General features: G+C 50.7%; 1 protein-coding gene across 7 annotated transcripts in view; it reads left to right on the top strand.

The window, feature by feature from the left end:
* Window positions 1-27,614, top strand: part of KATNIP (katanin interacting protein) — a 203,098-nt gene that overhangs the window by 37,385 nt on the left and 138,099 nt on the right. For 6 of the 7 annotated variants that reach the window (XM_057749980.1, XM_057749981.1, XM_057749982.1 and 3 more), the window contains 3 exons: window positions 11,419-11,495; window positions 20,599-20,768; window positions 22,365-22,462. In XM_057749980.1, coding sequence (XP_057605963.1) covers window positions 11,434-11,495; window positions 20,599-20,768; window positions 22,365-22,462 — 330 coding nt within the window. In that variant the 5' untranslated portion in view covers window positions 11,419-11,433. The remainder of the gene's footprint in view (window positions 1-11,418; window positions 11,496-20,598; window positions 20,769-22,364; window positions 22,463-27,614) is intronic. The other variant, XM_057749983.1, reaches the window with a different exon arrangement.

Below are 27,614 nucleotides of genomic sequence, written 5' to 3'. Positions count from 1 at the left end.
TCAGAGACATTCCCCATTGAGGCAAGGAGCCTGGGTCTTTGTACCCTTGTCATTAATTAGTACCAGAGATCAGACATAACCTGGGGCGAGACAGGCTTCTCCCTGGGACCGGACACAGCTCCCAGCAGCTGGGGTGTGAGGGGGTGATCTGGGCCCATAGCACAGCATCCACTATACACACCTGGGCCCACGTCCGTGGGGGCTTTGACCCGTGTCGCAACAGAGAACGGTCTGTGAAGATGCTTCAGGAGCGCAGCTGAGCGAGGGTGTAACCCAGCCTGGGGTGGGGGTGAGCAGGGAGGAAGGGGCATCTCAACTGTGCCGTGAAACCTTGAACCCCACGCCTATCCATTCCAAATGCCAGCCCATGGTCTTGCTCCTCTTGGTGCCTCAGAGTATCCACATAACTGCTCCAAACCAAACTCAGCCCTGCCCCTCCTCCAGCTTCGACCTCTCCGGGAATGGCACCATCGTCCCTCCAGTTACACAGGCCAGAAGCTGCACAGTCATCCTCACTACCTCTTCCTTCCTCGCCTCCTTTTTCTAGCCCATCACCGAGTCCTCCGCCCTCACCTTGAACATGTGTTCTCCCTGCCTGACTCCTCTTGTCTGAAGCCCCACAGCAGCCTCCTCCCGGCAGCCCAGCACCCCCTCCCCGCCGCCTCTCATTCCAACACCCGCCCTCTACCCCAGCAGCCCCACGTGACTTCCCACTGGTCTGGGGTTAAGGGCAGCACCCCCTGCTGTGGCCCACGTGGCTTTGGTGGTCTTGCCCACTCCGTGCTGTGTCATCCCCTACTCCCCTGCCCGCCTGCTCCAGCCCTTCTGTCATTCCTTGTCCCTCTTGATACGGACCACGGTTCTTGGCCTTCCCCAGGCAACAGAAATTGACTAGAGGCCAGACAAGACGTTCAGGCACGGCTTCCTGGGGGCCCCTGCAGCTGCGGAAGGGAGCGAAAGCAGGTCACAGGTTCCCTTGCTGGCTCCCCGAGGAGCGTGGGGGGACGCTCGCTCCTTGTATGGGGTGAGGGTAGGGGTGTGTCCAGGGGTCGCGTCGGAGGGGTGGCTTAGGTGTTCTGCGCATCCCTTAGGTGGTGTTGAGTGCAGGGGGCACGCGCATACCCTGCGCCTGCTCCCAGGTCTTCAGAAGTGGCAGGTGGGTTTTTTGGGTCGTTTTTGTATCTTTTTGTCTATAATTTGCCCCAACTGCACATGCAGGCAGTTATTTTTAGTCACTTATAGTTTCTTAGTAATTTGTAGCTCGAGGGGACGTTTGTCCAGGTGCAAGCACTGCAGCAAAGGGTTCCAGGTCCCGGCCTGTCTCACTCTTACCCTCTGCTCCCTCTCGCCACATGGCCTTCCCAGGTGCGCCCACTTTGCTTAGCGCACACTCCGCTGCGCGCCTCCAAGTTCACGTGTTCGTCCGTCCCATCGCGGTTGTCACCCCTCCACGAAGCGTCACCTGACCTCCCTGCCGCAGTCCTGCTGTTTCCCACTGAAAACCGTTCAAGGCACCACACACCCACCTGCAGAAATAGCCGACGATGTACCTTGGTGGTGGGGCCCGTTGCTTACGGTCAGCCTTCCTCCCTAACGGTCCATTCGCTAAGGCAAGGGAACGTGTCCCTGTGTGCAGTGAGGGGTGCTCAGTCAACCTGAAGAGCGGGGGAGGGAAGGAGGGAGACGTGGGGGGCAGAGGGAGGAAGGAAAGCATCCCGGTCCCACGTGGCTGGGGAGGAGATGGGGGCGAACCCTCTCCTTTACCTTCCTGCACCTCCGGGATCGCACACGGTAGAAGTCTTGACTCGTGTGTGAGATAGCATCGAACTGGGGGCCCTGAGCCCCACTGCACCGCCCCAGACTTGAGCAGGAGGTTTCACTCCCTTCCTGGCTTTCCCCACCACTCAGCACCTGTCATCGGCACAAACAGCCTTTCCCCCTCATCAGGCTTAAACCAGCTGGAATGTCAGAAGCCAGGGCTCGCCCTTGGGATCAAGCAACACGCTCTGACCACTCTCCATCCCAGCCCCGAGACAGGCCCCCAGGATTCCCTGGCGCTGGGCCTTTGCACACGCTGTTCCTGCTCAGATGCTCGTCCTGTCCCTCCTCTGCTCTCCCCCATCCACCTCTGAACTCCTTGCCATCAGCAGTGTCCTCTCCTGTCCTCTCCTCTGCAGAACCTGCCCAGCCCCGGGCGATGCTGCGGATGTGTCCTCTCCACCCACCGCCCCCGGCACAGCACCTACCGCACGGCCTCGGAGCCGGGTCTCTCAGTGGCCGCTCCTCTAACTTCTTCGAGGACAGGGATCTTGTCTTCCTGCCTCCCTGTCCTTCTTTTCCTCCTCATCCCTTCCTTTCCACAAACACGCCGGCCCTGCCCTTGTGGGCCTGGCATCCCAACAAGGGAACCACAAGCAAACAGATACTTTCAAAGAGGAAGTGCTGAGAAGGCCAGGGGCAGTCGGAAGAGTCCCCAGGAAGGGCCACACATGCCCAGGAGCAAGAGGAAGCCTTCCAGGCAGGGGGAAGAGCAAGTGCCTCTACCCTGAGGAGGAAGGGGCCTCTCTGAGAAACAGCCAGAAGGGCTGTTGGGGTGAGGGGGTGGGGCAGGGGTGGGAATGAGGTCAGGAGGGTGGTGGAGCTAGATGACATTCATCTCTGCCTCCAGCCCTTCGCCCAGCACCCAACTCGTATGAGAAGCTGAAGGAATCTTTGTTGAATCAATGGCGGGGGGGGGGGGTGGTCCCTGAGTGCTCCCCCTTCTTCAGGGGGTGGGGGGCAGCCCTGGGAGGAGAGCGGCCACTCAGGCAGCCCAGCTTGCTGGCAGGTGGTGATAGGTAAGGTGCTGGTGAGGGAGGCGCTCTGTGAGAGGTTCATTCCTTCAGAAGGAAAAGGTCTCGGATGCAAATCAGGTGGTGGAGGCGGAGATCGGAGGAAAAATTCTACCCAGGCTGCCTCTCTCCTCCTGTCAGGCCAAGTGACGGGTGCTGGGGGGTTGGAGGCTCTGACAGGTAACAGCCGCCCTAAATCAGCTTAGCACCAGCCTGGGAGTGCGAGAGCAGGTGAGCCTCGTTCCCTCCTTAACAGTCAGAGGCTGTTTACACTACCGGGCTTCCAGGGGGCCCCTGCAGACCTACCTCCCCTCCCCAGCTCCCCTCAGGGTAGAGGGTGCGAACAGCCTCAGCCCATGGCAGGTCTACTCAAAATCCTCCACTAGCCTCCTGGCCACCTCAGGGTAAGACCAGAATCCTCACCGTGGCCTCTGCCCCACCTCAGGGCCTTTGCATTTGCTGTTCCTGCCACCTGGAAACCCCCTTTGTCCAGATTTCCACAGGGCTTCCCCTCCTCCGCTTCCTTTAGTCTCCGCTCAAAGGTCACTTCACCAGAGGCCTTATCTGACCCCTGGCCAACATAGCACCTCCCTCCCCACTACCTCTGTTTCCCTCTACCTCCTATTTTCAGTAGCAATGATCATCCTTTGACATACTATGTATTTACTTATTTTTATTTTTTTATCGTCGGTCTCCTCTCACTAGAATGTGAGCTCTGTTATAATGGAGACTTTGATGTGCTCACTATGTGTCCAGAAAAGGTGTTCAATAAATACTGAGTGAAGGAAAGAATTGGGAAAAATGAGGTCAGCGCTGCCTGCCTCTTGGGGTTGTGTGGACGAGGAATTTCGGGCACCAAGCCTCCCAGTGTGTGGTTTGCACACTTGCACAGCACTGCAGGTGCCACATAAACATGTGCTATTTCAGTAGGACCGTATTTCTGTTTGCCTTCTGTTTATGGCAGGCGATAATGATTTTCCATTTATGATGTTAATATAAAGTTTCCTTTTTGAAGCAAGCTCATTCAAGATTAAAAAAAGAGAAAATCTATATTTGCCAGCCTAAAAGGTAGTTTATGATACACATTGCCGTCTTAGAAGAAAACTTTTCTGAAAATAAAAAGAAATGTTAATTATTTTCTAGTGGCTATGTATCGAAAATGATTTTTTAGATAGCTGTGGAAGAAAAACATTTTCATAAAGATGCAGAGTCCTCTGTCCTGGAGACCGGGAGGAAGCCCTAGATTCTGAATCTGCATCAATAGTCTACAAACCTGAAACTAAGTGTAGAATCTCAAGGTGCACATTGGTTGCAGTAAATAATGGTGCATAGGTATCTGAGAAATAACCCAAAGTCTTTCTTGGATTATCCATCTGGTATGCAAATCGAATGTGATTTTATTGCCACATCTACGCAGGGCATGAGACACTCCAATCTTTGCTTCAGTGTTTGTGTTGTTTTGTTCCACCTCTAGGGGGCAGTCTCAGCCGTTGCTTTAGGTCTTGCAATGTAAGCGTACTAAATGCGGGAATGTTGTTCTTTTGAGGATGTTAGTATATCTGATATGTCAGCGAAAGCCTCAAAAAAAACAAACCAAGAACTATACTTTTTCATTTAACTAATATGCCTTAAGGACTTACTACACAGCACTGGGACGCAAAGATCAGAATCACTAGGAGAACACTGGGGTGGGTTTTGAAGGAAGAGTAGGAGTTTTGTCATGTGAGATACATTTGGATCGTCGCTTTCTGTGGGCTCAGGGCCATCATTGAGAACATTCATTAAGGAATTATTTTAATTCTCTACTAAATGCTTCTCTGGCCCTAGGACGTGGCAGAGACCTCAGATTCAGACACCTCTGAGTATTAATTCTACCACTGTACCACCGAGAATGCACTCAGGTGTGAGTCTCACACACACACACACTTCAAAGTGGCTTGAGTAAAGAAAGGAATATATTAGCTCTTGTGACTTCAAAGTTCAAGATAGTGCTGGCTTCAGGTGGGGCTGGATACAGGGATTAAACATGGTTAAGACGTTCTGGTTTCTATCTGGTCTGTCTCTCTGTGTCCTCAATTCTGCTTCCTCACTCTTGGATAGATCTCTTCCTGGAACATAGAAGGACATTCATAATAGTGAACCTAATCAGTTGATTAAAAAAAAAATAACTTCTTCCTTTTGGTGGCCTAGTAGCCCTCGGCTCCTATCAGCTAATAATTCCAGCAGAAGAGGGAAAAGGACTTTTCCAGCAGTCAGCCAGTCCCTAGGTTGAGTCTGTTGGCCTGGCTTTGGGTACATGCCTAGTCCTAAACCAGTCACATAGCCAGGGAGACAGACTAGCCAGACTAGCCTGGCCTTGACTGGCCAGCCCTCAGTCATGTGCTCGCCCTTGAGAGGCCAGCAGTGTTATTTCCACCCACACCACATGGATTGAGAGTGGAGGAGAGGTGGTTTCCCAAAGGAAAACCAAGGTGATGTAACTAGAAGAAAATGAATAGATGCTAAACCAACAAAAACAACAAATGTCCACTATCTCCACTTGGATGTGGCCTTCGGGCAACTCGCTTCCGCTTTCAAAGCCTCTGTTTCCTCCTCTGTAAAATGGGGATAAGGACCCCGGGCATAGCATTATTGTGGACACCCACAATAAGCACCACGGAGGGCATCATAAATGATCACTAAAGCGGCCTGAAGACTGGGCTCTAGCAACCTGGAACATTCGCTTGTTGCTCGTAAATTGTCACGCAGTTTGGATGTGGCACTTGGTGGGGAGGGGGAGGAGGGGCAGGGCAGGTGGAGTACGTCAGGTGTGCAGAAGTGCTCCGTGAACTCTGCAGTGCCCCTGACACAGTGTGTTCACAGCCTCATTATTAAACCATTCCAAGTTATTGTTCTCCTCCACTGGGACTCGACACCTACAAAGTCAGGTCCTCAACGTCTGCCAGCCCCGGAAACCAACCCAGCTCAGCTGCTCGTTAATGCAGCTCAGGCTCTGGCACGTGCTGAATCAACCCTGTTTAGGAGAATTCCAGTATTCTGGCCTCAGAGGAATACGTGATCCCTGAAATACAGACTCTGTTGAGCTCCTTTAAGCATAACTGATTCTTGGCATTTCTTTTCAATTCCATTTTTTTTCCCCCAGAGAGAATTAATAATATGGCCATTGATAAAATTCTACACTGTCTCTGGGGCCAGCATGAGGGGTGAAGATGATAAGGATAACAGCAATGGCAGTGGGGCTCTGCTTTCCCATCACGTTCCGATTCCTGAGACCATTTGCCGTTCTTAACTCGCACCTCCTCGGCACCCGTCACTCTAGTCAAACCCAACTTCTGGCCAACCCATGAACATTTCTGGCTTTTTCCAGCCCCCAAACCTCTGCTCCTGATGCCTGGAATGCCTTTCTCTTATTGCCCAGCAAACCTTTCAAATTCCAAATCTCAGCTCAGATGTCTCCTTATTTATTCATTTAGGGCCTGTTGTATGCCAGACACTGTCCTGAGGGCTTGGAATACACAAGTGATCAAAACAGTCCCTGCCTTCATGAAATTTCCATTCTAGTGCAGGGGATTTCCCAATAAATAAAAAGCATAATGAAATAAGATAAAGTAGAGATTATATTAGTGAGGGGTTAGGGGTGTGTGCTCATGTGCATGCGCTTGTGTGTGTGTGTGTGTGTGTGTGTGTGCGCGCGCACGCGCGTGCACGCACGCACAGGTTGCAATTTTAAATAGGATGGCTGGGGAGGACCTCCCCGAGAAGGTAAGAGCTGAGACAAGCCTTGAAGGAGGTGAGGAATCTGGGTATTTACCTGGGGGAAGGAATTGTGAGTCAAAGACCTTGAGGTGGGCACATGCTGGGTGTTGAGGGTACTGGAGTGATGAGGAGGAGAGTGAGGAGGTGGGAGGTGGTCAGAGATGAGGGTGGAAGCCCAGTGGTCAGGGCCTGGTGGCCGCTGGGACCCATGCAGAGTCCAGAGCAGAGAAGTGACGTAATTCGACTTCCCTTTCATTAGGACCCCCGGCTATAACAAGGAGGTTGAGGGCAGGAGCCGGAGGCCAGTGAAGGGTCCTGAACCAGCATGGCAGCAGGGAGGTGGGGAGAATTGGTTAGATTTTGGATACATGGTATTTTTATGTGTTGCTGATGGATTGGACTTGGAGTGGGAATGTGAGTTAGTAAGTTAGTTAGGCTTTGAAAATGACTCCCCAAAATCTGGGTCTGGCCATGCCCTCAGGAGCCTTCCCAGTTCCCTCCTTCAGATCCTTAGCATCACATTTTATAAATTTTGTCGTAATCACTTGTCTCCTTTCTTTGGCCTTAGGTGCCCTTGGTAATCTGATGAAAGTTACGGACTCTCTTTCCAGAAAAATACCCTTGTGCATTAAATTGAATGGGTGTCCCCAGAACCCGCTGTGGGCCATCCCCTGTATTAGGGATTCCTGGCCAGCGTGTGTTGCTTGACTGAGTGCACAACAGCAGGGGGTGCCCTTCACACCACGCACTACAGGGATTGGAGCAGAGTTGTACAGATAGGACCCTGACTGGTGGTTGGGTGCAGCCTACAGGCAGGTTGGAATCTGGATACACACTGGGTCAGAGTTTTTTGTGAAACCCTCATTGCATAGGTAACAGCCACACAGTAAACACTTGATCAATGTTTGCTGAAACACAGTGATGATAAACTTGGCACTTTATGAGTTTTTCCCACCTTTGTGGGATGCCTTACATATTAATTAATACCTCCGTTTTATAGCCTGAGAAATAAAGCCTCAGCAAAGTGAAATATGCCGTGCTGGGGAGAGGGGGTGTCTGGTGTCTGACCAGGGTGAGGGTTAACCAGGTGGGCGCTTGGTCAGTCTTAGCAGATGTCATCACGGCGCTGGACGATGTTGAGGCTAAGACCAGGGGTCAGGACTCCAAGCCCCCCATACAATGGTTCCCTCCTTCCCTGTGGTTCTGCACTCCAGGAATTTATAATCCGGCTGGAGAATCAATAAGAAGAAAGAAATGGATCCTAAATCACTTCCACTTTTCTCCTAGATAATCTTTAGAGCAGCCCTGCACTGTAGATTTTATTACTCTCCCCTTTTTTACAGATGAGGAAACTGAGGCTCAGAGAAGGTAAGTAGCAGAGTTCAGGACTCACCCCCAGGTCTCCAAATCCCCAGGTGAGGAGTGAGCAATAGATACAGTTAAAGGCTTACAACGTAGCACTTAATTATATACGATCTCACCCCGTATTGTATATAATTTAATACTAATTGCAGGGTTTCAGAATGAGTTGAAGTGAGCGGGGGTGAGAATGGCAGGGGAAGGCTTCGTGGAGAATGTGGGAGCTGAGCTGGGCCTTGGAGAGGATTCGGGTGGAGGCTGGAGGGAATGGAAATTGAATGATTAAGGCATCAAGATAGCAATGAGCTGGCTGGGGGTGAGGAGGGACCAGGATAGTACCACTTAAATAATGGAACTCCATAGATGGAATTGTAACTTTCATTGAGAACTACCCAGGTGCCAGGTACTGTGCTACGTACGGCCTTTTCATTGTTACTGCATCCAACCCACCTTTAACCCTATGAGGGAAAGACAAATCCAAGCAGACAGGTACTATTATTACCTCCATTTGACAGATAAGGAAACAAATAGCACTGTTGTGGCTTAGAGCCAGGCCTGGACTCCAAAGCTCACAGTCTTCACAGCTCAAGTTCAGTGCCAATGTGATTAGAGGTGGGCATATTGTGAATAGCAGGGAATAAGCTGGGCTGGTCTAGGCACTTGCTGGCAAAGTGTGGCCCACAGGCATTGCCTGGGAGCTTGTTAGACGAGTCTGCTTGAGCCCTTCCCAGTCGCACTGAATCAGAACCTGCATTTCAACACAATCCCCAGGTGATTTGTGCACACATCAGCATTTGAGAAGCACGGGGCTAGTGAAAACTTTGGTTGGATCTGTGCCTGAGCTCTTCAAATCTTTCCTATGACATCTCCCTCCTGGCAGAGGCGGATAAATGTATTCCCGGAGGGTTTGAGGTGAAAGCTCAGGGCAGCCCACCCCAAGCTGAGATCTCTTTGAAGTCTCATATTTCATCTGAAAATGTCATTGAATATTTCATTCCATACCATAATATATCAGTGGTCATTTTAATATCTCAAAATGGTTATGTAAATTGCCATGGAGTAGGATCCACATTCCCGGAAGATGCATGGGATGGGTTTCCTTGTATCTTAAATGGGGTAATAATAACCACTCCAGGGGCTGCTGAGAAGATCAAAGGAATATCATGTATATGGAAATGCTGCGTTAACTGTCCTCATCGTACATGTGTGGTTTTGGAAGGAACTGGGAATCCTCTCCAGACCCAGTGTCCCACAACCAACCAGCTGTCCTGAGGGCTGAGGTCACAGTGCTTTTCTCACAGTCAAGGTGAGGCAGGGCTCAGTCCTGGGGAGGACAAAGGAAACATCTCCGGGCATCTCAGGAAGCCAGGGAAATAGGAATAGGAACACCTATTGCTAGTTTATTTAAATTTCTTGTGATTTCCTAGTTATCGCCATTTCTTATTATTCCCTACTTCCTGATTGGCCAGATTAGCTAGCTGGAAAGCCCCAGAAAAACTCAGAGGCTTCAGAGACATCAGGGTGAGAGAAGACTGAGAGTACAGCATCCTGTCCCCAGGTGGCCCAGAGAGAGGCGAGCCTGGGAGGAAAAGCGGGGGTGACAGCAAAAGAGGGAAACAGCCACAACCTGGAATCCTACAGGAAAGGGGCCAGAAGGGGACTGGGCTGTCAGCCCTGGGCTAGCGGTGACCCTGTGGCTTCCGCATCGGAGGGGGGTGCTGGCGTTCCCTTGTAATCGGAAGGAGAAAGGAAAACAGGGAGAAGACACAGAGAGGGGAAATGGACAGAGACAGTGACCATCCACGTCCAAGGCCAAGGAGGAAGGGCAGCCAAGGAAGCACAGGAGGGAAGCGAGGCTCATTCAGAACTGCAGAAGCTACAGGAGGGGAATTTGGGGACGGATGTGTGGGAATAGCTCCCCACAGCCCAGAGCAATCGAAAAGGATGAAGTCGGGAAGAGCTATTATATTTGCTTAAAGAGGTTACGGGTCACCCTTGGGGAGAATTCTGGTAGATTAATGGGGTTAAAGCCAGATTTTGAAAAGCTAAGAAGAGAATGATGGAGATTCTTTTTTTTCTTCTCCCCATGATAACCATTAGGATTTTCACAAATTGCGTTTCTATTACAAATGTCTTACTTGCTGTTTAACACTGGATGCCTATGACTTGTGACTAGAATGAAGCTGATATTGTCCCTTTAATCCATTCCTTGGCAAAAAGTTAGTTAAGAAACATAGAAAATTGCAAAGCAGTGTTTACAGTATGATCCTACTTTTGTTTAAAAGAATGTGTGTTTGTGTGTGTATTTATAAATATGAATATATGTGTATTATACACAAAGAAAAACATCTAGAGAAATGTGTATCAAATTGGAATGGGGGTCTTACTGTTATGTACATATGTTGCTTTTAATATGTATAGTTTATTATACATTTATTATCCCATAAAGCTGTAAAAAATTCTAATAGGAGTTATCTCTAATGGTCAGGTTATGGTATATGACATATAATTCTTTCGGCTAGAAAGGGCAGAGACTCTGAACTAAGCTGTTCAGAGACTTCTTCAGGCGTGGGTGGATCCAGGGGCTCAAATCATGTCATTAAGAATCTCTCTATCTCCGTCTCTGGGAGCTGCTGTGTTCTTTCTTGACTTCATTCTCAGGCAATTCCAGGTCTGCATCTCATCACCTTAGCAGCCCAGTGGAAAGAGAACAGCTTTTTCCCCAGGAGTCTTAGCAAAGTCCCAGGGCTGACTTTCAAGGGCTGTGCTCAGGCCCCGGCTCATCTCTAGACCAGTGAATCATTGTGGCTGGGGGAAGTACTGTGTTGATGGACGAGACCAAGACCAAGGTCATGTGAGCCAAGAGGAGACCAAAGGGACTTTCAAGGGCATCTAAGGAAGCCAGTGAACTGAAAAAAAGGAGCCTGAATGGTTTCCCCCAAGAAATCCAGAGTTCTGTGGCCAGAAGAGGAAGCAGGAAACCACAAATGTATGCTTTCAAGGGGTCTTCACTCTCTGGGTCATATATTTTTTAATGACTGAGCTGTTGATAATAAGCTTGCATTTCTCTCACCATGGCAAGAGAAAAATGAGATTCCCCCCGTAAACAACTGATCTGAATTCCATCTGGTTAGGACAACTGAAATCGCAAAATCATGAGTGTGGAGAAAACAGCACAGCCCAAATCTTCTCAGAGTCCTTGATTTTACAGGGCAAGGGAGGAAGGAACAGCGGCAAGGCTGGGGAATCGACCTGCTCCTTTTCGTAGGTTGCTGTGTGTATGTTCAAGACCCACTGGGCCATCAGATGGTCTGTGGGGCTCTGAGTCACCAGGGTGATGCACCCGGGGAGCCGAGCCTTCGTCAAGGTCAGCCTCTCCCTCTCGGCCTCCTGTGCAGTGTGTGCTATACCCGGGCCTCAGTACATGCTTCCCTGAATTCCGATATCACACCACTCTGTTTCTTCATTTCAGGGTTACGCTAAGGACATGGTGACAGACTTTGATGAGAAACACGATGAGTATTTAATTTTGCTCCAGCAGAGGAACCGGTAAGATGAAGCCGCTCGACGGCAGCCCTTAATATTAACCAAATCAAAAGCCTATTTAGATTTATTAACAGCATGCAGGCTCTGTTTCACACAGGAATGGGATGCAGCCATCCTCCACTCAGAGGCTTGGAATAAAACCTGCCATCCCAGTTCCTGTTTATCCATTCCCTGATTTCATTGCCTCTTTTGATTGAGCTGTAGCAAACTGTCTGACGTGTCAGGACCGCCTCTCGCCTCCCTGCTTTGGTTCTGGGAGAAGCTGGGTTTGTTCTGAAAAGCTAGAATGTGGCAGGGCCTGTGCGTCCGTCGCCTGAATAGCCCAGCCTGTGATCTCACAGGCTTTGAAGGTCCCTGGAAATCTGAGCCCGTAATCATGCCTTGTTATGTAAAGGGGGAGTCCTTTTACGCTTGTGTTTGAAGTTGGGCGATGTCATTTACAGTTAAGTCAGTCCTGATTTGGGCTCTGGAGAGCTGGTTCTTACAAAAACCTGCAGCCATGCCACACATCGTGACTGAGGTCATGGCTTGTGGTCTGGTTTGAAAAAGGTATCGTGTCCTTCACGCCGTTGAAGGGCTGCGCAAGTTCATTTGCCGTTCACTGTGGTTTGCCTTCAGGTCTGGAACCTTACAGAGAGCTGGGTGTGCAAACGCTGATGCTAGGTGGGGCCAGGCAGTGAGTGAAGCTGGCTCGGTGGGAACAGTTGGCGCCTGGAACTCTCATGGGCCCGGGGTCCCTATCCTCCAAGGTGGGCAGAGAAGCTGGAAATCTGGATTTGTGTGGTGACATCTCCTGAGTTTTAAAATGTTGCTAACGAATTCAAATCAAAGCACAATGCAAACGGAATGCTACAGCACCCCCCCCCCCCGCCCCGAAACAGATCTGCAGGAGGGGGAAGGACGGGGTCACTAATTTGGGCCTTTGTGGGGTGGGGCTGGGCTTGGGGTCTCGTAGGCAAGAGAGTCTGGGGCCTGTTATTCTGAATGTGAATTCAGCCCTTGTCTGACGGGCTGGATTCACTGTGCTTGTCAACTGGGGCCCCAGTGGCATGTCACATGGGGCAAGTTTTTATGGTGCAAGATTGTCCCACGTGTTGTAGAAGTTTAGCATCCCTGCCTACCCACCCCTTTACTAAATTCCACTAAGACCCCCAGTATCGATGACAGCAATACTTGCCCGCATTCCAGATGCCTCCTAGCAAGGCGGTCCCGCCCCCAGTAGAGAACCTCTGAATAGAGCAACTCTCCAGGACCAGCCAGAAACGCCAGGCAACCTCCCATGTGCCCAGCTGCTCTGCGCTCACCTCCCTCCGTCCCTGGGGCAACTGTAAACGCAGGCTTGTGCTGATTAGAGCCATGTGGGGTTTTATCATCATTAATGCCAGGGAACAGAATGTTTTTATTCAGTTTCTGGCCGTGTCTGGCAGGCTGGATGGTGCCACCGAACACCTGGGTGATCATTGAATCATGTACACGTGACTTGTCTGGGAGGAGAGTGTCATAGTTCCTTATGAGCAAACCGTTTCTCATTAATCGGGGGATCAATACACGTGTGATCAAAGAGGCACCGGCCAGTAGCATAGCCAAGAAGGTCCGGAGACGAGGTCGCAGCACAAAGGCAATTAAAACATATGTCAAAACGGAGCTGCCATAAAATTTGGGGGATGTGTTGTCACTAAGAGGGAGCTGGCTTGATGACAGGGAATTAGAAGGTAGAGCTAGAAACAGCTCGAAATGGAGACATATGCCAAGTGGGAGTGCCCCTGAGCTGTCATCAGATGGAGCCTGAAAAGGCACCTCTGCTGGAGTGCCAGCTGTGTGGTAGGCACCCTTGCGTGCTTCATTTCGTTTTATCCACACACTACCCGACGAGGCCGGTACCGTTATTGGACCTATTTTACAGATAAGGTAGTGGAGACCAAGACAGCAAGCAATTCGCCTAGGGTCATGCAGCCAGGAAGTAGTGGAGCTGAGCTGTAAGTTCTTATTTATGACACTTTGACATCATCATCAATAATCAAGAGGAGGGACTTCCCTGGTGGCGCAGTGGTTGAGAATCTGCCTGCCAATGCAGGGGACACGAGTTCGAGCCCTGGTCTGGGAAGATCCCACATGCCCGGAGCAACTAAGCCCATGCGCCACAACTACTGAGCCTGTGCTCTAGAGCCCGCTAGCTGCGACTACTGAGCCCATGTGCCACAACTCCTGAAGCCTGTGTGGCTAGAGCTCGTGCTCCGCAAAAAGAGAAGCCACCGCAATGAAAAGCCCATGCACTGCAACAAAGAGTAGCCCCCACTCACCACAACTAGAGAAAGCCCTTGCAGCAGCAATGAAGACCCAATGCAGCCAATAAATAAATTACGTAATTTAAAATAATAATAATAATAATCAAGAGGAGAGAAACCTGCCATGTTGCCAGTGGCTCTAAGTTCACTACAGAGGGGTTTTGTGGGAATAAACTGCAGCTGACTTGGGAATCTAGTTATAAGACCAGGTAGAAAACCAGCCTCTGAGCTTTATGTTGGGCACAGAGAGAGGTGAAAAGCCAGGCTGCTTAGCTGGGGGCCTTGTGACCCAGGAAGGGGGTGTGGAATCACTGGGCTGAGCTCTTAGAGATCTGCCCAGGACACAGCTGCCCATAAGACGCTGGTGACATTGTTCTTTTATTTATTCGGCAGGATTCCGTTGGGTAGCTTCTCAGTGCCTAGCATTACCACTGGTATGAAGGAGAACATTGCAGTGAGGGAGACACAGTCTGTATTTGTTAGTGCTCCTTTGCTTGAAGGGCCAGGAACCCAAGGTAAATGACTTTAAGCAGTGAAACAAACCTATTGGTTCATAAAATTAATAAATCCAGGATGATATGCTGGCTTCAGACATAGTTGGATCCAGGCGTAGTTGGACCCAGGTACTCAAACTGGGTCACTGAAATCAGTCACTCTCCACCTCTCAGCCCCATTTTTACCAGATGTTGGAATCATCTCAGGCAGGTCCTTCCCTCACAGAGGCCAAGGCAGCCTCTGGAAACCCCACACTTACATCCTACCTAGAGGGGAAGAGAATACGTCTTTCCTAATCGTTCCAGCAGAAGTGCTGAGGAGGGCCCCCATGGGTCTGGCTGGGGCCCCGTTCCCATTCCTGAGCCAATAGCCACCCTGTGCCTGGCGGGGTGGCAGGGTCTGCCGGGGCCACACCATGAATCTGGGCGATGGTGTGCATCTCACCCAAACCACATGGAGTAAGAGGAGGAGTGGAGCAGTTCCCAAAGGGAATCTGGGGGGCTGTGTTTGGAAGGTGGAGAAGAGTTGCTGGACAGGCAGAAAGAACAGGTGCTCACCACATAGCCCTGGCCCTCAAGGAACTCCCCAGGCAATGGCAGGTGAGCACAGGGCACCTGTGACTATGCCAGAAGCAGCAGAAAGTGGTCACGTGCTCCAAGAGAGGACCGCGGAGGGTGGGGAAGATGTGGCAGCTCCGGTTCACCCCTGTACAACCCTCACCCGGAGGGTGCTTAGTGATTCCGGTCCCTCGGCTTCATGAAAGATGTAATCATGCCCAACAGGACTCATGAAGAAGCAACCAGAATCATCAAAGAGCCGAGACATGAGGAACAGTTAAGACTTAACGGCCGAGAGGGGCTGTAATATACACGCGGGATGGTGGCAGATCTAAGATCTAGGAATCCAGCAATCGTATTTGTTTTTTGAAAAAGGTTGTTTGAGGGACACTTATGGGAAAACATACCCATATGAGAGGCGAACCCCAAGAGGAGATTCAGGCAGAAAGAAGAAAGGAGAGAACCAGCACCCAGGGGAGGGGACCTGGCACAGGCTGGTCTTGAGCTAGAGCTCCATCTGGTAACCCCTTCTGTCCTCGTGAGCTCTAGGCATCCTTGGTCTCATTTTACAGAAGAGGAAACAGGCCCCGGGAGGTGTAGGGACTTGCCCAAGGTCACAAAAGCTGGGAAATGGCAGAGCCTCCCATATAGAGCTCTGTCCTCCACCTCAGCCCCCACGGATGGAGGGTGGTGACATCCTAGAGGACAAATATCAGAGCCTGTGGGCCACCAGGTTCCAGGAGGAATGGCAGGCTCTTTGCACCACTGCCCTCTGCCTCTCCATCCTTCAAGGCTGCACTCAAAAGCCACCACCTCCAAGAAGCCCCCACCTGGGAGCCACCGCTTCTCTTCTGAGCTCTCCTTGCTTGGAGCCCCTGGCATGATGCCTGGTGAGGAGACAAGAAAGAGCACAGTGATGTGGTTGGGAGATGGGCTGCGGAGACTCACGGACCAGAATTTAAATCCTGGCCGCTTCCTCGGCTCTCGGACCTTGGGCAGGCTCATGCAGAAACCCGGCCAATGGTAGGATCTTAATCCCTGGGCCAGTGAAGGATTAAGCAGGACAAGGTGCTTGGAGGTCCACGGTGAGCCCACCCATCCAAGTGTGCTTTCTCGTCCTCGTCGTCGTTTTAATGATAAACATGCCTTCTCAAATGTGAGCTGACATCCAGATAATCTTTGAGTGCCTGACCCTTAGAGAACTGCTCTGTTGACCCTGGGGGTAACTGAGGTCCAGAGGAGGCACGTGGCCAGCCCAGTCACTTAGCAACCGCGGTGCTTAGAGACCGAGACAGTTCAGTCATAAATCCGGTCACAGGCTCGCGAGCAACACACCACCTGCCCTTTGAGCTCGGCTACGTTCTCTTGCCACCTGGGACCCCTGCTTGTGCCCTGACCACCCAGCCGTCAAGCGTCTCACGTCCCCGGTCATAGTCCTGTGCTCTAACTCACAATGCCTCTTCTATACAAAAGAGCTCTCTGTACAGGTGACCCCGAAGGTCATTATGAGATAAGCAGGAATGATGCCTGCGACGTGGTTGGGTACCCGGAGGCGGTATTAGGTTGTGCGTCCACGCCTTCTCTCTCCTGCTAGACCTTGAGATCCAGAAATAGGTGTTGAGAGTATTCCTCACCGCTCCTCACATTCTGCACAGACCCCACCCAGGGGGCAGGAAGGGAGACTGAGCAGGCACACAGGTACTGTGGCGTAGCGCGAGGCAGGGAGACACGTGCTATGACACAAACAGAACCCAAAAAGGAATAGAGAGCGACAGGGCAGCCGGTGGCTGGGGGCTCCGTCTCCAACAGGGCAGGGACTGAGTCTGATTTTTCTGAATCCCCGACACTAGGGCCGCTTTTTATGCAAAGTAGCCTATCCATTAAAAAAAAATCCACCTTGACGTCACGTGCGTACTGCTGATGCGCTCAGCTGCAGTAGGGCATTTCCTTTAGTGATTCCTTTCACAGTCTGAATAACTACCTCCTCCTTTATCAGTTTCATAAATCCGCGTTCTCATAAATCACTGTGCTTAAAGAGAGACCCACGTGGAGTGCCAGCCGCAGAGCCTGGGTAACGGGATGCCACCGAGACCATTAAGGTAGCACCAGGAGACAGGGTGGCTTCCAGAAGGAAGTTGAGGCAGGCTCTCCCTGGCTCGGTGGTCAGATTTTCCACCCGCCATCCATCTCGGGGCCTCACAGGGCCTGGGCTCCCTGTTCTCCCTCCCCAGGGACTGCTGGTACCCACTGCGCCCTTTGATTATTTGCTCCAGAGAATGCAGCTACTGCCGTGTTTGGAGATTGTCTCTTAGTTATTTGTGTTTTCCTTCTGTTGTAATGCTGTTGCCCAACAATCAGGCATCGCCCAGGCTTCCGAGGCTGGCAAGGAGATAAGCAGTCTGTAATAAATGTTGCTGCCACGATTGTTGAAAAGATGGATGTATCAACCGCTAAAGAAACATTTAAAAAGCAAACAAAGAAATCACCCCTAATGCCACCACCCTCCCTCAACAGCTGATTTAATTTTTGCATTTATCACTCTGGGTCCACAAACACACTTTTTTCCAACTTTGCACTTATCACATATGTACGGTTTTTATCCTGTTTTTTCCATCCCTCACTGAACAAATCACAAACAATCCCCTATGTTTCAACAGACTCTTCGTAATTATAAAGGCTGCATGAGATTCAAGCTTCCACTTCCCTAGTGTTGGACATTCAAGTTGCTTCCATGGTTTTATTATGGCTGAATACTGACCATTGTTCCTGATCAGAAACAATTTGCTTACTGGGCAAAGACCAAGCATATGGCATTTTCTGTATTTTCATGCTACTTTTGAGAAAGTCCTCTGAGTTTCCAGCAGTGTCTAAGTTTGCCAGTTTCAGCTCGCTAGCTTGAGAAGTTGTCTTTGTTGTGGTGAAGACTCTGGAGCCACATTGCTTCAATTTGCCTCCTAGCCCTGCTGCCATTATAGCTGTGTGACCTTATGCAAGTTACTTAACCTCTCTGTGCTCCAGTTTCTTTATTACATGAGGTTAAGAAAAGTAATTACACCAAAGGGTTGTTGTAAAGATTAAAGTCTTAATACAATCAATCTTTATTATTCACAGATTCTGTATTTGCAAATTTACCACTCACTAAAATTTGTTCGTAACCCCCAAATCAATACTTGCAGTGCTTTTGCAGTCCCTCAAAGGCACATGCAGATGGCAAAAACATTTCAGTTGCCCAGCATTTCCAGCTAAGGTAGAACAAGAGAAACTCTGCTTTCTTGTTTCAGATCTTATACTGTTTTTGTTGTTTTTTTATTGGTGTGTTGGGTCTTCATTGCTGCATGCAGGTTTTCTTTGTGGCGAGCAAGGACTACTCTTCGTGGTGGTGTGCAGGCTTCTCGTTGCAGTGGCTTCTCTTGTTGTGGAGCACGGGCTCTAGGCGCTCAGGCTTCACTAGTTGTGGCACGTAGGCTCAATAGTTGTGGCACGTGGGCTCTAGAGCACAGGCTCAGTAGTTGTGGCTCACGGGCTTAGTTGCTCCGTGGCATGTGGGATCTTCCCAGAAAGGACTTGAACCCGTGTCCCCTACATGAGCAGGCAGATTCTTAACCAATGCGCCACTAGGGAAGCCCCAGATCTCACACTGTTGTGTCCTTTTCACATTTTACTTAGTGCCTTTGTAACCGAAAGTGGGGTCCAGCTGCTTACCACTCAAAAGCCAATAAAGAGGGCAGGTTGGTGGAAAGGAAAGTTTGTTTTATTTCAGATGCCGGCATCCAGAGGGGAAGGCGAACTCCTGTCCAAAGGCCGACTGCCCCGCACTGGCAATCAGTGGGCAAGGGTTTCAGGGGTGTGTAGGCGGAGGGAAGGGGCTACATGCAGAAACAGCACAGTCAACCCTGACAGTCATCTTGAAATTGTCATGCAGTGGTCTGACCAGCCTCATCTTGATTGTTTTAAGTACAGTTAATCTTCAGTTCCAGGGTTGGTTTGTTCCACTTCCTTGAGGCCAATTCTCGGAATATTGGCAGCTAACATCATGGCTACAGTCTGGTCATCATGTGGTTAGCTTCTTTCACCTGGTGGGGGTTTCAGTATCGACAAAACAGCTCCAAGGATATATGGCTCAGAATATTATCTATGGCCCTTGAGAAGGAACTAAAGGTCCTTGACTTTGCTTACTGACTGAACTATTATTATGTAGTCTTGTTGGACTGTTTTCCCTTGTTTCTGCATTTTCTCACTTCTCCGATGAAACTTATGCTTTGGCTAAAATCTTTCCACAGAAAAAAGACAGGCTGAGGACATGGGGGGGCAAAGACCATAGGGTCCTGCTCTGTTTCGCCGTGTTTTTTATATGTTTGTGCTTTTCACTGATGACTTTGCTGTTTAAACTGGCCCCTTGGCATAGGGCTGAAGCGCTGTCTCACATTCCTAAGAACAAGAAGGCTATAATGTCCCTTACGAGAAAATACGCGCGTTAGATAAGCTTCCTTCACTCTTGAGTTGGAGTGCTGCTGGCATGAATTCAGTGTTACTCTATTAAGTATATATTAAATAAGGTGCCTTTAAACAGAAACACACATAAAGCAAGGTTTTATATTGATCAGTTTACAAAAATGCTGCGACCAGAGGCTCACAGGAGCCGAATCCTGTATTTCCCCTAGGAATAGTGGTTCAGTGTTCACTAGTTCAGTGTTTACAGCAACTTTATAGAACATAACTATCATGAATAATGAGAACTGACTGTATGTAAAGCATCTAGAACAGAGTTTGGCCTTCTACCCTTTATGTGATTACCATTACTATTATTTTTTAAAATTTACATTTTGCTCATTTGATGGGAACTTACTTAATCATTGAAGAGGATGCACATTCGTTGCTATGATGGTCAGTTGGTTGTAATTCTTCTTGTGTGGAAATAAATCTAGCTGGTGCCAGGGTGCGTTAAGGGCATTTCTAAAGGCACTAAAGAGCTTGGCATCAGACGGGAGCAATTTCAAAGAGAGCACTGCATACTGTTTATGTCAGTGAACATCAGGAGTGGGGAAAGGACCAAGCTGAGGTGTGAGGATGGGCTTTAGAGAAAGCTGAACAAGGGACCCGGCCTTGCTCACACCAAGACTCTTTTAGGCAAAGGATGTGATCCTCACATCGTTAATCTTAAACAAAACCTGCACTGATGTATTTTTAAACTGCATCAGAATGTAAAATGATGACATTTGGGATACCAGGGGTTAGTGTTTGAGAACGCATTTATTTCCTGAAGCCAAAAATCAGTCCACCTGGCCTGATGACGGCCGTTTTCTGACGTGTGGATGTATCACGTGCAATCTCCCGCACAAAGGCTCAGACCACGTTTCGTTACACATGGAACAAAATGCTGCTCTCCATGCAAAGTAGAGATGTGTGAAATTGGGATCATCCCTGGAAATCCCGGCCGTATGTAGCAGCGAGCACACGCACCTGTTTTGTCTCAGTCACCATGGGGCGAGGATGGGTACCCAAGTTTTTGCTAATGTACGTTTGAGCCTCAGAATGAAAGCAGGAAGACCCCTGCAGGGCCCGCCACAGCCTCGCCCTCACTGCTCCTCCATGTGTGTAATGGGCCTCTTAGGGCTGTTTATAGATGAACAGCTGGGCACCCGCCACCCAGCCTCTGATTAGAGACGCTTGGCTGTCAGAGCAGCGGGTCCCTCCCTGCGTGGGGCCGTGTGGGGGTGGGCGGTGGCCCAGGCTCATAGGATGAAAAGCCAGCAGTCATTTCTCTTCCAGGATAATAAAGCATTTGAAAGCCAAGGACCCCATGCAGTTGAGACTGGAGCACCTGGAACAGGGGTTCTCTGTCTACGTCAACGGGGCCAATTCTGAACTGAAGACGTCCCCTCGGAAAGCCGTCCACTCTGACTTCTCCAGAAGCACCTCCCACACCGAGGGGACTCACGGTGAGTGCAGGCCCTGCCAGGCCAACAACAGCTCTGCTGACCAGTTAGGGACAGTGCACATCCCATGCACAGAAACTAGTTAACCTATACAAGTTAACTCTACCCACTTGGCCAGAAAGAGAACATGAAAGTGAGAGAGAGAGAGAGAGAAATCCTTTTTCACTTCTTTTTAAACTAGTCTCAGCCTCCAGTCTCCCCAGGGCAAAGGTGGCCAGAGCAGTCATTTCCTGGCTTTTACGTTTCCCAGGTCTCACGTGCCAGTCATTTAAGGAAATGTCTAGGATAATTCTGATTATACTTGATTTTCATTCGCTATGTCTTAACTTCAGTACCTAAGTAAGCCCTGTGATAACTGATTCCACTGTTCATTTCTGAATTTAGTTAATCCATACTCTGCAGAGTTTAAGCAGATTTCACGTGTCCTATAAAAAGGCACATGAAATAAAATCTGGAAAGAGGAATAGAAGGCACCCGACCCAGTGGCTGGCCCCATCTAGGCACCGAAAATGACTTGGTAGCCACTGAATGAATGAAATGGCAACGCAAAGGAGTCAGACCCCAATTCGGCCGTGTTGCTTTGGGGAAGCCATTTTGTCTCTCTCAGCCTTTGTTTTCTCATCTTTAAAATGGGACTCGTGAGTGCCAGAGTGCCCTTCAAGGCGGGTCACTTTGTCTTAGGGGCCAGTGTGCTACTGGGTTACAAGAAGAGGATTTGAAACTAGGCAGGATTGGGTGTGAACCCTATTCTGCCACATTGTAGCTTTGAGACCTCTGGCAATCAGGTCCTCTCTGACCCTCAGTTTCCTTTTCTGTAAAATGGGAATAATTATGGCCACCTTGCAGACTTCCCAGGAAGACTGAAGGACATAAGAAATATAATAATACACCAGCATATAATAATCTTGATTTGTGTTCTGATTCATTGCCGCACAGGTATGGTAATATCCCAAGCCATTAATAGATGGTAAAAGTCAATACAACAACAAGGGGATAGAAGGAGAAAGTGGTGTCTTCAAACCTTCCGCTAGGAGAGCCACTGCATTTCTGCTCGGAGTTTAGCATGAACTTTCTAGCCCCCGGGGTGAAGAGGGAAATGGGGTGGACTCTCCCAGCTTTCATGGGGGAGGAGTTGGGCTCACCTGCTAGTTAGGAGAAGCAGGCCTTTCCTGGTCCAGGTTTCAGGAAGGGGCAGATAACAGGAGTCTCTGTACTTGGGACCCCAGCAGTACATTTCCTCTTTCAACAGTTCTCTCTCCCCTTGCCCCTCTCTTATACTGACGCTGGCCTGTTGTGCATGCTGTCTTGTGTACCCTGCTTCTGTATCTTAGAGATTGCTCCTTTTGTATGTAGACCTGCCCAATTCAGGAACATACCTACTGTTCCATAGCACAGAGGTGCTGTGACTGACTCCCCATCTCTTTTTGTTGGGCATTTGGCTTATTTTCTGATGGCTTCTGGCTGCAAAAGTGAATCACTTCACCTACAAGACTCTGGGCACCCTGACGGGCATGGTAGATGTAAGTTACAAAACCACCATCAGTGTGGGCTTGTCACCCGGGCCTCACCAAGTCTCTTTCCCCCCCATCTCTGGTGCAGATTGCGGACGAAGAACCCTGTTTCGAGAAGCCGAAGAAGCGTTAAGGCGCAATTCACGGACAGCCCCCAGCAAAGTCCAGCGCCGAGGATGGCACCAGGTCTGGAAACCCTGCGCAGAGTCAAGACGTGGCCCCAGCTCACAGTTTAGAATAAGGAGCAGGGTTACTGTGAGAGCAGAAACATAATCAGAGCGTTTGGAAATTCCCAAGGGCAGGGGGTGAGTCAGGCTGGGCACTGCTGTGGTTGCTTCTCTGCCTGTGGCGCTGCCTTCTGGAGAGCAAGGGAGCCCTGGGGACCCTCCAGCACTCTCTGTGGCGTGATTAACTCCCTTCTGGATGGGGCCACCCCAGCCCCACTTGGGAGCATCACAGGTCAAACTCACAGCCGCATCATGGTGATGCATTCATACAGGGGTTTTTTTATTGAGCACCTATGATGTGCCAGGAATGGTCTTAGATACCAGGGATGCAGTGGGTAAGACAGAAGCCCCACCCTAAAGACCTGAGATGCCGCTTCAGGTGGTACCAATCCTGATCTAGTAGCATGCTTTATTGAGCACCTGCCAGTACCGGTTGTGGGCTAAGCTCCCACCTGACCCCTCTCCTTTGCCCTGACAGCAGACCTAGAGGATAAATTCCAAAGTCCTTCCTCTTTTAAGGATGCAGAGAACACGAGAGCTCAGAAAAGTTAAGTGGGCTTTCCAAGGTCAACCACTAAGAAGTGGCAGAATCAAGATTCAAATCCCGGTCTGTTGCTCCAAGCTTGGCATTCTTGCTCGTATAGTCCTGACACCTTCCCTTGTGGTTACTCAGCCTTGCCTGGGACCAGTGGGACCCCCAGTGCACATCTGAATCACCTGGGATGCTCAGGCCCCATCCTCAGAGATTCTGGCTCACTTGGTCTGAGATGAGGCTTAAGCAACATATATACACATATATGTATATGTATATATATATGTGTTTATATGTGTGTGTGTGTGTGTGTGTGTGTGTGTGTGTATCCTGTGTTCACCAAGATTGGGAAGTACCGCCTTATAATATTCACACTGCACCATATGTATGGGTCTATGGTGAATACTTTCGTACACTTTACTGGCCCATCTTTGCAATAACCCTGGAGGTGCTTAAGTATCCTCATTGTGCCACTGAAGAAACTGAGGCCCAAACAGGCAATAAGGTGACTTGCTGCCATAGATAATAAGGGAGGACGTAGGCTGAGGTTTGCACCCTGGACCTGTGACTCCAAACGCAGCGGTCCTGACTTCTCTGCAGGGCTGTGCGTGGGTCTCTGATGAAATGGGGACGGGTGTTCCTGCCAGCTAACTCCCAAGCCTCATCTCCATGCTGATGAGCAAGGCCTTCAGGGCACACAGCCTGGAGGCTTCCTTTTGTCCCCAGCAATGAATGTTAATTTCCCATTAATGAGGCCTTTCTCCACTCCTCACTTCAGACAGTTCTCCTAGCTGTTTCGAGAGCCTTCTATTATCAGGAGCCATATCTGCGTCTTAGACTGTGACTTAATGGCTGGCCCCAGAGTCTGTGCAATTTAAAGACTTGGCCTAAGATTAATTAGCATCCCTCCCTGGTCTCTCCCTGTGGTCCCACACTTCACAGGGCCTAATCACGGCTAATATCCTGGCTTCCTGATGCCATGAAGGCTATAATTGTCCTTCTGTACCAAATCCGTCAGGGGTCAGTCAGTGCCTAACAGCAGAGACCTCTCAGGCTATTCGAATCCTAAATGAATGGAAGGCAGGGACTCTGGTGCTCACAAAATCCTTGGGCTGCTAAGAGGACGTGCTCGGAGCCGGGCCTCCAGGCGTGGCACCCATCATCCCAGCACGGGCCTGCCAGGAAAGCTGCTACCTAGGACACAGGAGGGAAGGCGGGTCATCAGCCTCAGGGGTGTGTCACCTGAGCTGTGACCCAGGAGTCAGGAAGCCAGTGCCATAACCGTGGGCCTCAGGGGGACCCTGTGTCTGCCCGGGCGACACGTTGCAGAAAGACCTTGCCCACCGCTCATCCAGCCGGGGTGGGGGGGGGGGGGTGGTTGAAAACACTCATGGCCTCTGCCACGTGCTGAGCACAGAAGAGCTGGTGTGTGCCCCCTTCTCTCCACCTCACCGCTGCTGTCCCTGCCTCCCACGAGGCCATCTGATAAGCTGCACCCGCATCGCATCCAGACCCCCGCGGAGAGGGAGGCTGGGAACCGTGGTGTCTGGCTTCCTGGCCTCTGTGAGCAGAGAGGCACCCCCAGAGGAGAGTGGACTGGGTGCTGGGGGGCCACCCTCCCCACCATCGCATCAACTCTGCTCCACCCACACATGGTCCCTTGGGGACCCCACCCCTCAGAGGTGGAGACAGACCTGAGAGCCTTCAGCAGTGGTGACTGGACTGGGAGCCGTGCCATGAAATAAGTCATCCATTAAGTTAATGGACATTTATTACCACGGGTCAGGCACTCTGCAAGGCTCTGGGGTTAAAAAATAAACATTGGGCTTCCCTGGTGGTACAGTGGTTAAGAATCTGCCTGCCAAAGCAGGGGACACAGGTTTGATCCCTGGTCCAGGAAGATCGCATACTCTGTGGAGCAGCTAAGCCCATGCACCACAACTACTGAGCCTGCGTTCTAGAGCCCGTGCTCTGCAACAAGAGAAGCCACCACAATGAGAAGCCTACACACCGCAACAAAGAGTAACCCATGCTTGGTGCATCTAGAGAAAGCCCGTGCACAGCAATGAAGACCCAACACAGCCAAAAAAAAAAAAAAATATATATATATATCGGGCTCAGTTCCCGCCCTGGAAGATCTGATTATGAAGACATGGGCACTGCTTATCCCGGGAGGAAGCTGCTACAACTGTTCTCCAACATATGGAGGGCCAGCCCAGAAGACTCTGAAAATGAACAACTTGAAGCCTGTGGTCTGAACTTACCCCCCAAATAGTGGTGTTCGGACTCACACGGTTTAAGAGACTTAGTCACTTGGTAACACAAATTCAAACCATCTTATATATTTTTTAAAAAGCTAGAGTCCTACTTCCCTGGCAAAATAGAAAGATCTGGCCCCCGTGCTAGGCTGCCCACCCATAAGGCAGCCATCAGTGGCAGCCGAGTAGCGGTTCCCAATTTAGCCAGCGCGCAGCCCTCCTGTTTGCCGCAGTCCCCACCACTCCCTTTAGAGCCCCAGAGCCAAGGCCGAGGGGTAGTTGCAGTTTGTAGTCATGCTCTGGCTATTGTTTCTCTATTATGCAGCGGCTTCCCCTTTGCCATTCCCCACCTGGCTCATTGGGGCATTTGAACCTGGGCCCTTGGAGAGTAGAAGGGAATGGGCTTTGCAGTCAGACAAATAGCTTACTAGCTGTGCGCCCTGGAGCTGGCCCTGTGACCTCTCTGAGCTTTGGGCTCATCATCCACAAAACCTCCCAGGGCTGCTGGGAAGGAATGTGTGTATAGTGTGTGTCACAGGTGGCCTATCAGCAGGGGCTGTCTGCTTCTTCAGGTAGGAGCACCTGGCGGCAGGTGACAGACTAGTCCAGATGGTTAAGAACACAGACTCAGGAACCCAGCAGCCTGGGTTCAAAGCGTCGGCTCTACCACTTGCTAGCTGTACGGTCCTGGGTAAGTGGCTTGTTTTCTCATCTGTAAGCAGGGTAGGTAATGGTACCCTCCTCATGGGGTAGTTAGTGAGGATTGAGTGAGCAAACCAGTGTTTGCAGAACATGCCAACCAGTGCCCGGCACAGAGGAAGCTGTCAGTGAAAGGTAGCGACCGCTGTCCGCTGAGGGGCAGATGCCGAGGGCGGCTCTTTCCAGCGTTCAGTCCTTCATTCATTCTGGGACCATTTACTGGATACTCATAGATGCTGGGGTCAGAGCAGTGAGTGAGGCAGGCCAGGCTGGCTCTGGGTATGGGGGTCAAGGGGGTCATAGGTCAGAGGGTGTAGAAGATTCCAGGAAGGAGGTTGGATTTCATTTTAAATGTGAGGACTCCCCTGGAGGGTTTTCAGCAGGACACTTATGTGTTGGGCCTCTGTTTTGGGAACATCCCCAGCAGTTACGCAGAAGGACCAGGTGGGGGGCTCTGAAGCAGGGCTCCCTGCAAGCCTAATCGGCCTTTTCTCTCTGCCAACCTTCCCCAGCCCGCACCCTTGCCCCCGCTCCCTCCCCGCCACCTTCCCCTTCTCACTTCAGCTTTCTCCAGGTCGTAGGTTTTCCCTCCCTCAGCATTCTCTGTGTTGAAATTTTCCAAGAGAGAGACCATCTGAGTCCCCCGGCTCGTCTTTGTTACCCGGGTCACGGCCTGGCCCGCTGGTCAGCCCGACGAGGCGCCCACCCAGGCCTCAGTCGGCTGGGACTGCAGGTGGGGACCAGGTCATACGACTTAAAGCCTGCCTGCCCTGGAGCTGTCCCCTGAGCAGGGACTGGGTCCCCAGCTTCTTGTCAAGGAGGCTGTAGGCAGCACAGTAAATAGACTCGATTTGCCAAGTGCACTGATGTTGTCAGGGGGAGGAGATACTGGACTGGCTCCCTTTGGCCCCAGGAAGTGGAGTTAAGCAGAAAGTTTCTCCAAGGTGGAAAGTACATGGGGGCAGATTTTGGGGGTGCGTAGGATAGAGAGGAAGGCAGTCTCCCTATCTTCATCCTTTTGGATGGGTACCACCGTCCTTGGAGGCAGCCAAGGTCAGGCTGAGTGTCAAGGCAGCAGAATCTCCAATGGCCACTGGTGGCCAGTTCTCAAAAGCCACCCCATCAGGAGAGGGGCCAGAGCCCTGTGCCTGTCCTAGGGTTTCTGTTGTACGCTGTGCCCAGCAGGAGGGACAGTGGGGCCGCACAGTCACTGGGTGTATTCACACTGGCCATGGCCAGGTCAGCAGGGATCACAGTGGTCACAGTGCACCGCGGACCCTGCAGTCACAGCCTGCCCCCAGCCAGCACCACTTCCTCCCTGTCGCACCCCTGCACCCTCCAACTTGTCGCCTTGCCGGCTTCTCTGAGCCGCCCCCTGAACTCTCTTGATTCACACATAACCTTTCCACGGACCGAGCCCAATGCCTCTTCCAGTAGAATAGATTTCCCTGCTTAGGGTCTTGCCCAGCAACTAGGAAGCACTTTTGGGTAGCACTGCCCTGATGGAAGAGGCTGCCCCAAGCGCACGGGCCCAAGGATCCCTGGACCAGAAGGTTAGTCATCCAGACGCTGGCCAAGACGCTGACCACTGCACCTGTAAAACCCTTCCCGACTCTTCAGCG

Source organism: Hippopotamus amphibius, chromosome 9 (genome assembly GCF_030028045.1).
Source record: "Hippopotamus amphibius kiboko isolate mHipAmp2 chromosome 9, mHipAmp2.hap2, whole genome shotgun sequence".
Classification (NCBI taxonomy): Eukaryota; Metazoa; Chordata; class Mammalia; order Artiodactyla; family Hippopotamidae; genus Hippopotamus; species Hippopotamus amphibius.
Note: the sequence above shows the minus strand (reverse complement) of the source record. Positions and strands in the feature narration are given on the sequence as shown.